This window comes from Leptodactylus fuscus, chromosome 1, assembly GCF_031893055.1.
Source record: "Leptodactylus fuscus isolate aLepFus1 chromosome 1, aLepFus1.hap2, whole genome shotgun sequence".
In the NCBI taxonomy this organism is placed as follows: Eukaryota; Metazoa; Chordata; class Amphibia; order Anura; family Leptodactylidae; genus Leptodactylus; species Leptodactylus fuscus.
Genome location: NC_134265.1, coordinates 287,771,030 through 287,786,151, shown reverse-complemented (window position 1 = coordinate 287,786,151; position 15,122 = coordinate 287,771,030). Strand labels below are relative to the sequence as shown.

The following is a 15,122-nucleotide window of genomic DNA, read 5'->3' as shown; positions in this document are numbered from 1 at the left end:
GTTTTGATAATATTTTTTTCCAAAAAGGTAAGGTTCAGGTTTATCTGTCTAGTTATATGTTCTCTATAGTGATTGGCCATTTCTTAAGTTCCTCAGTATTACGATTAGATTACAATAACTCCAATCACAGTGACCTAAGAGTGACATAAAAATATGTTAAGAAAGGAATTACACACTTTTTTAATTATTTATAACACATTAAGGCTAAAGCCCCACAGGCCGGAAACACCTACTAAAGCACTTTGGGAACAACTGTGGCAGGAACGTATCGTGGTTCTTCCTGCAGCGCTTTGAACAGAAAGTTCATGGAGATTTCCTCTGCTGACTTTCTGTTACCATTATATCTACGGGAAAGTTGCCGGCATTTCCATAGATATATTTAAATGCTGCGATATTCCAAAACATTGGTTTTGGAAATCGCAGCATGTTCACGCTGCAGATTTTAACACATAGTGGGCATGGGATTTGCATGACTCCCATACACTTTGCTGGTACTGTATAATGCCACGATTTTTGCCGCAGCGTTTCCACCACGGGCGAATCGTGGCATTTCCAGCCTGTGGGACCCCGGCCTTAAAGTGGACAAAACAAAGGGTGGACATTCAAGTTAACCACTTGCTGACCATTAAAAATCTCATTTAATCAATGATTCAATGTACGTCATTGCAAAGTCTAAAGTTGTATGGAGATCATGAAGCTGCAAGAAAGTGGAAACGGCTGCCAGCTGGACTTCTCCTAGATAAGGTAGGAGAACATACAAACCCCTTACAGATGTTGTCTTTGGTTGGATTCGAACCTAAGACTCCAGTGTTGCAAAGCAACAGTGCTAATCACTGGTTTCAGCTGTTAGTATAGGACAATGGCTTAATGGTCAGACAGGAACTGTTGCATACTACAAGGGTGAAGCCATTTCTGAACAAAAAGACAGAGCCTTTTTATTATCCTGAATGCCCACTTGTACCAGTTTTCTCTGTGGCTATTGTATGGCAGTCACAGTAGTTGTTTTTATCCAGTACACTAGTGTAGAAATCCCTGCTGTATTTTATTGACCATACATAAGTGTTATTAGGCCTGCGCTATTAGTCTATAAAGTACATGTTAGCAACACAGGCAGGTTAACAACTGGGTTATGCACAGGCAATAATTTCTCCTCCCACCCTGGACTTCCCATTAAATCTAAAACCTACATTTATACTCGCACATCGCATGGATTTATCATTTTCTTTTCAGCAAAATGGATCAGCCAAACAAATTGAGCGAGTCTGATAAAAGTGGTATGTATATTTCATAGTTTCAGCTATTTTTATATTGTACGAATATTATGTGAGTGTACTAAGTACATTACTGTAGCTTTAGTAGTAACACTATAGAAGATGATACTACACTGTATTATAAAATATCCCTCTCCCTCTCCCTCTCTCCCTATCTATCTATCTATCTATCTATCTATCTATCTATCTATCTATCTATCTATCTATCCCCCAACTATTTTCATTTGTAATATTTTTAGGTTGTAGGAAACACCAGTCTTAATAAATTCCCCCAATGTTCCAATGTTAAAACAAAATATTAGCGGGGATCTCTGCTATTTTACCATAAATGTCCTAGTACCTTCTATGTTTTTTTTTTTCTGATGGTCATGCTAATACAGTATCACTGGTGCCTAGACCCAAGTACTATTTTTGGCTTAGGCTGGCTTCTCATATACAGATGTATATGGGTGAATGGGAACTACTTCAATTGGATGAACAGCTCTAGTATGATAACTTATTACAAAAGACAACAAAGACCAATGAAAAGTCATTGAAAAATGTTTTTTCCAATAACTTTTCAACTTCAGCCGTTTAACCAGTTGCAGAAGTTCCCGTTATTTCTGCTACATCTGTATATGAGAAATCAGCCTAAGTAAAAAAAAAAGTAAAAAAGGAAAACTTTTTATTGTTTCTTTCTACCTATGATTAAATCTACAAACATGTATAAGTGAGGATTGTTGTTAGAACATGAACCAGATGAGTAAAGGTTGATGCGTACAACCATATTATGCCTCTGTACATAAGCCCTCTCTTTATAATCAAGGAAAATATATCAAATCTCTTTTGTGAGATCAGAGAAATGTATACACAGCAAGTATGTGTTTTTATATGCCGCTCATTTAAATTGCTGTATATAACTGACTTCACTGTGCTATTTTTGGTCAAAATATCTGTACCACAATCTTGTCAACTTGTCATTACTCCTCTAAACTACTATGTTTCTCCACTATGCCTTTAAGAGTCATTTCCTGAATACTGATACTGTACTTCCTGCACATGACAAAGAATCTGTAGGAGAATAGTGGCACATTGAGTCCACTAAGACTCAGAATAAAGAACCAAAAAGAGTCAGAACACTCTGGTATGGTGCTATGTGGATACGTCTGAAATATAGAAAACCTTGGTAAATGTGTTCTTGATTTCACTAGATTGGATATGATTCTATCCATATATAGGCCATGTAGTGAACCAGAGTAGGCCTTACTCAAAGTACCACCATAAGATCACAGTCAAACCAGGAAGTCAAGGTCACCGAGAAAGACCTCCAGGCCGAACTGAAGAACAGCAGCTAGCCTATAAAAGTAAAATTGAGTCCAAACTGGCAACCAACAACATGGCGACCATCTGATTGGGGCTAAAAAACCATGGTGACTCTTAAAACAAAAAAGTATGCGGTTGAAGGAGACTGGGAGAAGGCAAAAAAGCTAAATAAGTCTTCAATTGGTTCAATAATAGTATGCTTTCGAAGGTGCAAAAACGGAAACAACAGCGGCCAGTATTCATCCAAAAAATGTAGGAGAGGAAGACCATACCTGGGGGCTGATCTCAGCAGGTGATATGTCTAAAGAACTGTAGCATGTCACGGTAACCAAGGTGGCTGGACTGGATGGAGTAACCTCAGAAAATAGTCTGTTCCCACTCTCTGGAAGACTTTGTGGTTAATACCCATACTTAAGAAACTGGTGGTCTGGGAGATGATCAACTACCTTCTGATTGCACTCACTTCAAAAGTGATGAAGATCTTTGAGAAGATTGTGCCATCCCACCTGAGAGACTGTGCTGCCCCTTGATAACATTCAATTCACTTACAGACCTGTGGTGGGTGTGGATGCCGCGATCATCCACCTACTACACAGGATATAACCGCATCAAGATGGTTGAGAATCACCTGTCAGGATGATGATCTTTGACTTCATCAGTGCTTTCTTGCCACAAAATGTACATGTACCTGGGCATCTGCGCCCATTTCTTTGCTATGACTGTATTCTCTGTCTTTGCAATAATATCAGCAGAGAGTATAATGTATCCAGAACTGCAGAGTTATAATACAGGTGTGTGCATGAAGCCTGGATGTATATCTAACCTTATTATTTCTTCTGACAAAACCCGCAGGAACTAACTATACAATAATGATAATTATCACTTTTCTTCTAGCCCTCTGGTGTAAAATACATTCCTATATTAGAAAGCATACAGCGCCATCTGTAGAAGAGCGTCGGAAATATAACCATGATTTTGCTATTTCCACCTCCTTTCATGGTTTGCATAAACTTGTGGAAAGCAATACAACTGGAAGAAGTGGCCAGATCCGTAGACTGTTTTGGACTCTTGTGGTCTTGGTCTTTGTCAGTGCAGCCTTTTCACAGGTCTGTATGCGAGTTGTCAATTATTTCAGCTGGCCGACAACCACTTCAGTTACTGTCCATTATGTGGAAAAGATTGAATTTCCTTCCGTGACATTTTGTAATCTAAACAGGTAAATGTAAAATTTCTTACCTTTCTATATAACCATTGCTACTGATGATTTATAAGGACTACCACACGAGATTACATCATAGAAATAATTTATGATGTCTATGAACCTGAATATCATTTATATACCAGTGGTCTAATAAGAAGCATAGATGTCTACTTACTATCATTTATAATCCACAAAGGAGGTATATTGTATGGGGACATGGATAGAAGGCTCACTAAATTCTGTTCCATTTAGCAAAAATAATTGTAATAAGCTGCTTGAGCCCTATGTATGAAATGATCGGCATAGACCTAAAACAAACTGTATATATAACTGTATATAAGTACTCTATATTAAATCCCAAGGCTGAATTGTGGCACACAGGAACAGGAACTCTGCATAGGCCATATGTCCACCCTTAGTATATCACCAATTTCGTTAAAGGGGTTTTCCACCTTGGTAGTATTGATGGCGAATCTTAGGATAGGCCATCAATATTAAATCTGCGGGTGTCTGATAGCTGTGACCCCGCAGATCAGCTTAATCCAGGACAGCGTGGCTCAGAGTAGTGTTTACTGGTAGTGGCAACATTAGGTATTGCAATGCGGTCCCACAGACTTAAAAGGGGCAGCACTGCAATAAACCCACCATCACATGTAACATTACCTGCATTTAAACACTACTAAGAGTCTTGCTCTTCTGGAGCCCAGGGCGTAGCTATAGTAGGTGCAGCGATAGCTCCAAATGTACAAGAAATATGGTACCACTCTCAGTGACACAAGATAATTAGGTGCCCCATTATGGATTTTGCATTATACCCAGGAGTTTCAAGTTATGCCTCTGTTTATATATCCTCCCATTTCTAATCCTTCCATGTGCATGGTGTCTTAGTATTGTCTGTGTGCTATAAAAGTGTTAGCTGTAAATGTACAGAATAGAGATGAGCGAGTAGTTTTCGATCGAATACCTCCCCTGCATAGTTATTGGTGTACTCGGTCGAATACCAATGGAAAACACGGGAAAAATTTGATTCCCCTACCACCTTTCCTGGCGCCTTTTTTTAACACCAATAACTATGCAGGGGAGGTATTCGATCAAACACCACTCGCTCATCTCTTGTACAGAACTGATATTTATGCAGTCATACAATTTAAAAGGAACCCGCCAATTGTATTTTGAGCAGTAAACCAAACACACGTCCTTATGGGCTATTTGCATATTGTTTCAAATATTCTAGCACTGTCCATGACTTCAATGAAAAAAAAAAAAAAAGTTTCATTGGACTCAACTCTAGTGTTGGCAGCGCCTGCACAGCTCTTCACTGAAGCTAGAGAGCCTTGTGTTCACTGCGCATGCACCCAAGGTCCAGCATAGGTGCATTGAAGCCAAGATGTACTACTGCAGCCTTGGTGTAGAACTGTGCAGGAGCTGCTAGTACCAGGAGTTAGCTATAAAGTTTTTTAGCTAGGTTTTTTCTGTACAGTGGAACTTGGAACTGCAGAGTTCTTTGGTCAGGGTTTTGAGGTTGTATCCGCCTAAAAACCCTGACCAATAAGATGGCTCCCATTGAAATCAGTGGGAGCTGCTCAGGTCTTTTTTCTGGGAGCCGTTTCTTCCGGCTCCCGGAAAAAAGAAGCGAGGTGCTCATTCTTCAGGCCGAGTCGCCTCGCAATTCGGCCTGAAGAAACTCCCTCCGCCGGACTAGGCCCATTCATTGGGCCTAATCAGGAGCAGAGTGCGCGGCTGGATGCCGATGCAGTGCACTGGCTTTCAGTCGCGGCTACACGTTTTTTTGGATCAGAACCTGAGGCGGCCTCCACCTCAGGTTTCGATCCAAAAAACCCCATGTGAACTTACCCTTACCGTATTTGGAGCTCTGCTGCACTTCCCCTATAACTGGGGAGACCCTGTACAGGGAAATACTGGGAATCATGGCTGCATCTCCTTCATTGTTAGGACCATGAGGGTCCCAGAAGCTAAATCCCCCACTGATCATAAAATGATACCACAGTGATATGCTATAATTTCATGAGATTGTAACATCCTACATACCTACATTAATTACTTTGTCTCCTTTCTTTTGAGCCATCTTAGGTTATTTTATATAAAACTGTCTACCCGTGATTAAGTCATGTAGTTATTATGCAGCCTGTTGTACATTCTACAAGTTTGTTTTATACATGTTATACTGTCTTGATTTTTTAGGTACCAAACCCATGCTGTTAACAATCTGAGTATTGCCTTTTTCATGTGGAACATTGTGTCCACAGTTCTTCATTTTTCAAATGCTGGGAAATATTCTGAGCAATTAAAGGAAATGATTGATTTTATGCAACAAAACCAAAATTTCAGCATTAAAGACTTCACCAAAAACTATGGATTTTATATCAATAACAGCACATTATTGAAGTGTGATTTCTTTGGCATTCCTTGCTACCCAGAGGTAATATTGCTTTCATTTCTTCCAGTAGTAAAGACGCTGATGCAGTTTAATATACATCCCTAAAGTATAAATATTCAATGTAATATACAGATATTTCAATAGATTTTCTCATATTAGGCTTCATAAAAAGAATTAAGTGGGTAAATACAATATCCAGATGTTTTTAATATTGAAAAAATGGTTTCACCTATGGCCTGCAAGTAGGAGTAGTTGAACATTTTAGCTCATAAGGCTTTATTCACACACAAACTTGTTTCATTAGGTTTTCATTGCTGTTTGATGGTCAAAATAATGTCTTATGCTGTGCTATTGTATTCATTAAATGACTCTCAATTGGAGGGGTGAATTGTAGATGTACAGGAGCAACATGGTGGCTAGCAGCCTTGCAGCGTTGGAGTCCTTGGTTCGAATCCCACCAGGAACAACTTCTACAAGGAGTTTCTATGCTCTCCCCGTGTTTGCATGGATTTCCTCCCATTCTGCAAAGACATACTTAAATGAAAAAAAAAAAGTACATTGTGATCCCTATATGGGGCTCACAATCTACATTTGAAAAATTGTAGCATAAACCATGATTCTAGTGTTAAATATGGTATTACTGCAGCAGCTCCTTGCCTTGTTCTTGCACTGTCGGACTAGTTACAAGGTATATGAGGTCTGGCACACCCATTGAAGTCTATATTTGTTTGGCTGTGTTCACATGTGTATTGGGGTTTCTGTTGTAAACTAAAATCATGAGGCATTGCTAGGTCCTCTGCATGGTGGATAACAAAGTCCACCAACAGAGTACATTGACTTATAATGGGGTCCATTAGGGTCCACTGCAATGTCCTTTGTTTTGTTTGAAAAATTGATGAAGTCTCCAGTATAGACATGAACATAGACATAGATGGTCTGTCACTAGTAAATAAGCTGTAGCTGTTCCACTCACTATGATTTTAGCACTTTTGGGACTGTTCAGACACTCTACATTTTGTGGCTCCCAACAACAGAAGGCTGAAGCCGGAGCTTAAACTTACTGATCAGTTCCAGAAGAAGGACAAGATCCAGCACAATAATTTTTTCCACATTTTTTTTTTCCATTCAAAGCAATGAAAGCCAGATTTAGTGCAGAATTTGCTGCTAATTTTGAGGCCGAATCAGCCTCAAAATCAGTTTTAAATTCTATTGTGTGAATATACCCTTACTGACACCAAACATGAGAAAATGGCTAATTTATGGTATTATAGTATGTTATATTTTTTATATAAACAAAGGTAGGTGGAGAACCCATTTAGTTGTGAAATTCTGCGTCAACAAATTTAAGAAACACAGCTTTTTTTGTTGCAGATTTTGTTGCAGTTATTTGAGCCAAAGAAAACAATGGCTAGTAGAGGAATGGGAAAATATAGAAAGCTCTTGTACTTATGTCTCTCTCATGGGTGTGGTCAGAGTCCTTTTTAACCCTGTTTTTGTTCGCTCTACAGCGCCCTCTAGGTTCACACCCTTACAATATAAAGAAACATAATTGAAAATATAATGAAGTCATCAAAAATCAAGCAATGTTGTTTGACATTCTGATTCCAAACTAAAGCGTTTACAAAAAAAAAAGTGATTAATTTTATTTTTTTCTTCAAGGACTTTGAACATGTTTTCACAGAATATGGAAACTGTTACACTTTCAACCGTAATGCCTCTTCATCGCCTACAAGGGTCAGTACTTCTGGAAGAGGATTAAGTGTACTATTTGATATAAAACAGGTACTGAAATCAGAATTCTCATACAAAGGTCTAATGTTTAACATTCAAGGGAACCGGTCACATTGAACATGGTGTTGGATCTGCAAAAATTCCTCTACTCATTTAATCACATGGGAGGTAGATGCCTAATATTCCTGTAGCTGAAAAAAACATCCTGTAGGATCTTTGGGAGGATTTCACACAATGGTCCCATTGAAGTGAATGGGAGTAGGACATTTTTTTTCCCCCAGCAGGCAGATTTCTGCAGTTGATTTTGTGTGGTGGGTCATGGCAGAAACTGCTTCTGGTAAATGGGTGCTGGATGTATCTGGGGACTGTGTGTTGTTAGCGAGTGACAGCGCTCCTCGTTTCACCCTTTCATGTCCGCCTTGTCACCCTTTCCCCATTACACAAAGGGAAGCTATGTATCATGTACTGCAATACAGTCCCAGGTTAAACTTCCCTTGTGGAACAGTAAAAAAATAATAAAAAATAAAGTAAAAACAAGTTTTTTAAACCATTAAATAAATAACAAAGTAAGAAAATTCCTCTCTCATTTCAAAATGAATAATGGAAACCAAAAAAGTAAGCAAATAGCTATTGCAGTGTGCACATAAGTCTCCACCATCCGAAAGTAATCTTATTTATCCTGTAGTGTGAGCACTGTAAAAGAAAAAAAATTGCCAATTCATGTGTTTTGGTCACTTCGTCGCCCCCCCCCCCCCCCCAAGTAAGTAAAAAGTGATAATAAAAAAAAAGAACACTTACCAGAAAACAGCATGGGAGACTGTATTCAGTCATATTGTGTCACTAGTATACTAAAATTGGAACAAAATAGGAAAGATTAACATGGCCCTTTCCGAAGGATGATATAAGACACACTTCCATAAAGAATTTGACCCATGAAACTACGGGATCTGATATTCTGGTGTCTTTGAAACTTGAGACCATTTACCATTTTATATATTTTGTTACAGTATAGCATTGTTCGTAACACTGAGTTTACTCTATCTATCTATCTATCTATCTATCTATCTATCTATCTATCTATCTATCATCTATCTATTTATTTCTTTATCTATCTATGATAGATAGATAGATAGATAGATAGATAGATAGATAGATAATGTATCTATCCTTTTATCTATCTATCTATCACCTGTATCATCTATCTATCTATCTATCTATCTATCTATCTATCTATCTATCACCTGTATAATCTGCTATCTATCTATCTATCTATCATCTATCTATCTATCTATCTATCTATCTATCTATCTATCTGTCCTTCTATCTATCTATCTATCTATCTATCTATCTATCTATCTATCTATCACCTGTATCATCTACTATCTATCTATCTATCTATCTATCTATCTATCTATCACCTGTATAATCTGCTATCTATCTATCTATCTATCTATCTATCTATCTATCTATCACCTGTATCATCTACTATCTATCTATCTATCTATCTATCTATCTATCTATCTATCTATCTATCTATCGTAATACAAGTTTAAGCCTTAGGAAAGTAACTGTTAATTAAACTAGAAAAGTTAATGTTACTATAAAATTGCTAGGAATGACAATGGATGCCCTGAGAATGATCAGCATGTGCATATTATTAAAAGTTTTTCTGCATGAATGGATGTTCTTGAACATCTATTATACATGTTTTCTTATGTTGGCTGTAGCTATAACGTACATTTTATGATGGTTATTTGTGTTTTTTTCTAACTAGGCAGAATTCACTGATGATCCGTCACTGGGGTTTGTGGATGCTGGAATAACATTTGTGATACATTCTCCAAATATTCCTCCTAGATTCGATGGCTTGGGTCTACACTGTCCTGCCGGGATGCACGCACATGCTTCTATAAGACATTTCAAGGTACTTACATATTTAATAGATGTGGAACTAGAGGCGCTGATGTTAAATTTTATTATGCAAATGAAATACTCAAGCAGACCATTTAACAGCAAGAATATTTCCTAAGTACATGCATAGTCATTCCTCTAATTAGATTTACATACATAATGTACTATGTTTGGAAAAAGAAACAGCGGACGCCTCTGAAAACCAGCAGGCTATAGAGCCAATAAATGTCAACTTCCGGATATTAGCATAGCTTTGTAGAATATAGTGATGTCCCTTAGGGATTCAGATATTCTAAGATAGCTTTAGGTTGCTATCAAGTTTAATTAGACAGTAAGTTGCTGTGACTAATACCAATGTAGGTTCTTAAATCACATTAAACACCAGTCTATTTGATGGATGCATTAATGAATTGTATAGAAAGGAATTGTAGAAGACTTTTTTAAAGGGGTTGTCCATACACTATTTCAAGGCTGCTTCATATGTTATAAAATAATAAGAGTAATATCCCACCACTCTCTTCACTGCTTTCTAGTTCCCTGCTGGTCTCTGTATTGTTGTCTCCAGTTGTGACCTCTCAGCAGAGACAAGTGACCTCTGTAGCCAATGACTGGCCATAACCGTAACCTTATTTGTTTTGAGTGGTCACTGCTACAGCCACAATAGTTGGCTACACAGGTCACGTGTGTGTCCTAACATTAGCACTGGAGGCCCGGATACAGAGAGCAGTGAGGATCTGAGAAGCAGTAGAATTATTAATATAAATATATATTTTCACCTAGTAACTTTCACTACCACTGTCCCAGATGCTATCTATGTGTCTCAATACAATTGCTCCTAATGAATAAAAGGTAGGGTTTTGCCCTGTCCAGCCTTTTTTGTAAGCAACTAATTAGTCAATTGTCATCTGACAGACTGCACTTATTCTGATTTGTCAGAATCCTCATTGTAGTTATAGCCCTCAGACTCATTCAAACAAATGCCAACCTTTCAGACGGACTTATTCAAAAACCGCTGAGGCAATCTACATACTAAAGGTAGGTGTGGAATAGCCTTTCTAAAGCCTATGCAAGGATGTGATTAGTTCAAAATTACTTTTACCAATGATAGAGCCCCTTTAATTTCTTTGTCACATGGTAATTTCTCTTATCTGTTCATGTACCTCTGATTTGTAAATTGCTGCTACATAAAGTTATTAGTAATATTATTGCTTAGTCTTCTTTCTACTTTAAAGTCTCTACATTAGATCACCTATTTTCTTCCAGACAATTAATCAGGAATATCCTTGGGGTGAATGTAATCCTGATTTAGTGTTGACATATCATGGAGTCTACAGCACTTACGGGTGTCTTCAAGAATGCAAGTCTGCTTATATACAAGAAGAATGTGGATGTTTGCCTTTTCTACTACCAGGTAATAGTATTAAATATTAATTATGACTTTATACTCAGTTGAATATTAAAAGGGTATTCCCATCTTAGCAAATTACTTGTAGAAATCAGTTGGGTCCGACCACTGAGACCCCCAACGATTAGGTAAATGAGAAGTTTAATCCCCTGTTCTGAATGTGGTCAGTCAGTTCATGTTCTGCTCCATTCATTTCAATTAGAGAGCAGGAGATAGTTATAGTAAATGCTCCATGCTGGTGCTCCTGTTGAAATGAATGGATCGGTGGTTGGGCATTTTGTGAAATTTTTTGAAGGCTTTTAATTTGACCTGCAAACATTAAACCCTCATGTGGCTCTATGAACATAAAAATAAAAAGTTATGGGATTTGGAAGGCGGGGAGTCAAACACAATATTAGAAAATAGAAAATGTCTACGTCAGGAAGGAACTACATCATCATGCAAACAAGAGGGCAACTGAAACAAGGCTGAACAAAAAATGTTTATTTGTTTCTTTACAGGTCTTGGAAAAGAATGTGATATTCAGCGATTTTATAACTGCGTGTACCCTACAATTTGTAAGTATACAGTTCACAGGTATATTCACAGATACAGTATACTGTATGTCTGTTATATTATTGTAATATAATACTGCAATGGTCAGACAGAGCATTTACAGTTATGCAGATATTTAATGTACCAGAAGTTTGTCTTAGGTCATAACTAGAGATGAGCAAACAGTGAAATGTTCGATTCCAGTAGCCGCTGAATACTCGACTGTTCGATCGAACATCAAACCCCATTATAGTCTATGGGGAAAAAATACTCGTATAGGGGGAAACCAATGTTCGACTATGTAGGGTCACCAAGTCCACTATGACACCTAAGCAAATGATGACAACACCTCTGGAATGCAACTGGGATAGCAGGGGAAGCATGCCTGGGGGCATCTAACAAGCCCAAGTCACAGTTTTACCCCAACATCACAGCTTATCAACTATACACTTTCCACACTCAAAAAACCCACTATGAAATTGGAAAAATACCTGGAAACCTTTTTTTCCTCCCCAATTGGATGGACAGAAACCCAAATTTTACTCTAATGAAACCTTAACAAGCCCCCCTTTAAATCACGTTGCCCATGACAACCAAAGATGGAAGAGGCAATGGGACATCCAACAGTACCCACCCTTAACTGTCATTGTGGATGTGTGTGTGATGTGGTAAGACCTTCCAAAATTCACTTTTCTGGTCCTTAACATGAGCCCTTCCAAATTAAGTTAGAGGCCCATAAGCTGAGCTACCAGCAGAGATTGAGGCTCTTTAGGTGACTTCAGCCTCTTACCAGCAGAGTTTTAGGCCCTTTAACTTAGTTGAGCCTTGCACCAGCAGTGTTTTTGGCTCTTGGGGTTAGTTGAGCCTTGCACCAGCAGTGTTTTTGGCCCTTGGAGTGAGTTGATCCTCTAACCAGCAGAGTTTGGGAAAATCAGGGTGGATTGAGCCTAGAAGGATCAGAATTGTGCAACGCAGATGGTGGAGGAATATGAGGAGGAATTGTAGAGGTCGAGCGCAGACATGATGGGCTGCTTGATACTGGTGGACAGGAAAATGATGGGTCTATCCAGTGGCTGCTCATTTTGCTGAAAGTCAGCCATTCAGGCACTCTCAGATGACAGCCGGCTGTGCTTATCCGTGATAATACCACCGGCTGCGCTGAAAACCCTTTCAGATAGCATGCTGGCGGCAGAACAGGACAGCACCTCCAAGGCATGTAGGGCAAGTTCAATGTAACGGTTCTGCTGTTATCCCTGACTCCTCAGTGTGATCTGCGTTATCCCTGATGGCAATGAGGGATTCTTGCATGCATCACACACAAGAGCGGGATTGTTACGCTCACTAGTACGTCCTCACAGATGACCCTCTTGGTGGACTCCTCAAATACCCGTAGGATTTCACATAGGTCTCCTATCCATGGCCACTCATGGTTGAGAAACTGAGGGAGCTGACTTTGTAGCACCCGAGGGTTTTGGAGATGGTACTCCATCAAAGGTCTCTGCTGCTCAACCACTCTGCTCAACATATGATATGTTGAGTTCCAGCGTGTGGGGACATCGCATAACAGTGTTCGGGCAGATGTAGGCATTGCTGGAGTTTTTTGAGGCTAGCAGCTGCTACTGTAGACTTGCGAAAGTGGGCGCACAAGCGCCACACTTTCACCAGTAGCTCTTACACATTTGGGTATGTCTTTAAAAAACGTTGCACCACTAGGTTAAAGACGTGGGCCAGGCATGGAACATGTTGGAGGCTGGCAAGCTCCAGAGCTGCTACCAGGTTCCTGCCATTATGGGCCCAGGTGCAGTGGCTGAAACCATATTGCTGTCTCATCAAGGAGAGCATCCCTCACCTCGGAGGCAGTGTGCTGTCTGTCCCCCAAGCTTATAAGCTTCAGCACGGCCTGCTGACGTCTGCCCATGCCAGTGCTGCAACGTTTCCAGCTCGTAGCAGGAGTCAATTTAACGGCGGAGGAGGAGGATGTTTCAGAGCTCCTGCCAGGAATGATAGGTGGGGAGACAAGGTAGACAGCCCAGTTTGTGACCCAGTCCCAGCCTCAACTACATTCACCCAGTGTGCCGTCAGTGAAATGTAGCGTCCCTGTCCGCATGCACTTGTACACGCGTCGGTGATCAAGTGGACCTTTGTGCAAAGCGCGGAACTTAGGGCCCGCCTGATGTTGAGTGACACGTGCTGGTGCAAGGTGGGGACGGCACACTGGGAGAAGTAGTAATGGCTAGGGACGGCATAGCGAGGTGCCACACTTGCCATCAGGTCCCGGAAGGCCATAGTTTCCACAAGCCAGAACGCCAACATCTCCTGGGCTAGGAATTTGGAGGCTTGCGCATGTGGGTGGTTAGTGCTGAAATGTCTGAGGGATGGTGGGTTGCTGGGAGGAGGCACATGATGGTGCAGGAGAAGGAGCTGAGACAGGAACAGGGGAGGATGAGGGAGAAGTCCCCAAAATGGTGGAGCCAGATGTTGCGGTGTCCTGGCTGGTGCTCTGGACCGCAGCGCCAGCACTGGCAACAGTGGGAGAGGCAGTGGCGGCAACGCCGGATGACGATTGTCCTGTGTTTGCTCTCTCCCACTGAGTCCAGTGCTTGGATTCCAAATGACGGTGCATGGAAGTGGTCGAAACGTTGCTCTTTTCAGAGCCCCTACTCAGTTTCGAGTGGCAAATTGTGCAAACCGCACTATATTCGTCCTCCAGGCATTCCTTGAAAAATCCCCACACCATCGAGGAACGTGCCTTCGATGGGGGAGTTTTTCTGGGCTGGCTATGATAGGGAACATCTTGGACCATTCTGGGTGTGGCCTGACTTTGGCGAAGCAGCTGACCTCTGCCTCTGGACATGCCTCTGCCTCTAGCTACCCTCTTTGGTGCTGCACCTCCCTCAACATCGACACTGCTTTCCCCGCTTGACATTCCCCCTGCCCAGGTCGGGTCAGTGTCCTCGTCCTCCACCACCTCCTCTGCCAATTCCTCTCTCGCCTCCTCCTCCTGCACACCGCACATGGCAACAGGCTGCCCTGATGTCAACTGTGTCTCGTCATCATCACTGAGGGTGGGTTGTTGGTCAACCACCACAAAATCAACAGGAGATGTTTGGGCATCTAGACACAGAAAGTCGTTTGGTAGCTCCGTGGAATCGGGAAATGGAGGGACAGGGAGAGGGACAGTTAAAGGATCAGAGAACAGCTACTGGGAGCAGGGAAAGTTGGATTACTCTGCTGAGAAGATTGGGCATTTTGGGAGGAAGGCTGACGAGAATGTTGTGTAGGAGGAGGGGTTAAGGTAGAGACTGACTGGCTGGTGGATATTGTGGTGGAAGCATTATCCGCTAGCCATTGTAACACATGTTCCTGGTG

General features: G+C 40.6%; 1 protein-coding gene across 1 annotated transcript in view; it reads left to right on the top strand.

Moving 5' to 3' along the window:
• Positions 1-1,234: 1,234 nt before the first annotated feature.
• ASIC5 (acid sensing ion channel subunit family member 5) overlaps positions 1,235-15,122 on the top strand; it is a 28,991-nt gene continuing 15,103 nt past the window's right edge. Inside the window, exons 1-8 of the mRNA XM_075262241.1 lie at positions 1,235-1,274; positions 2,489-2,614; positions 3,468-3,789; positions 5,977-6,214; positions 7,832-7,954; positions 9,678-9,827; positions 11,078-11,225; positions 11,720-11,776. Of these exons, the coding sequence (XP_075118342.1) occupies positions 1,235-1,274; positions 2,489-2,614; positions 3,468-3,789; positions 5,977-6,214; positions 7,832-7,954; positions 9,678-9,827; positions 11,078-11,225; positions 11,720-11,776 (1,204 nt within the window). The remainder of the gene's footprint in view (positions 1,275-2,488; positions 2,615-3,467; positions 3,790-5,976; positions 6,215-7,831; positions 7,955-9,677; positions 9,828-11,077; positions 11,226-11,719; positions 11,777-15,122) is intronic.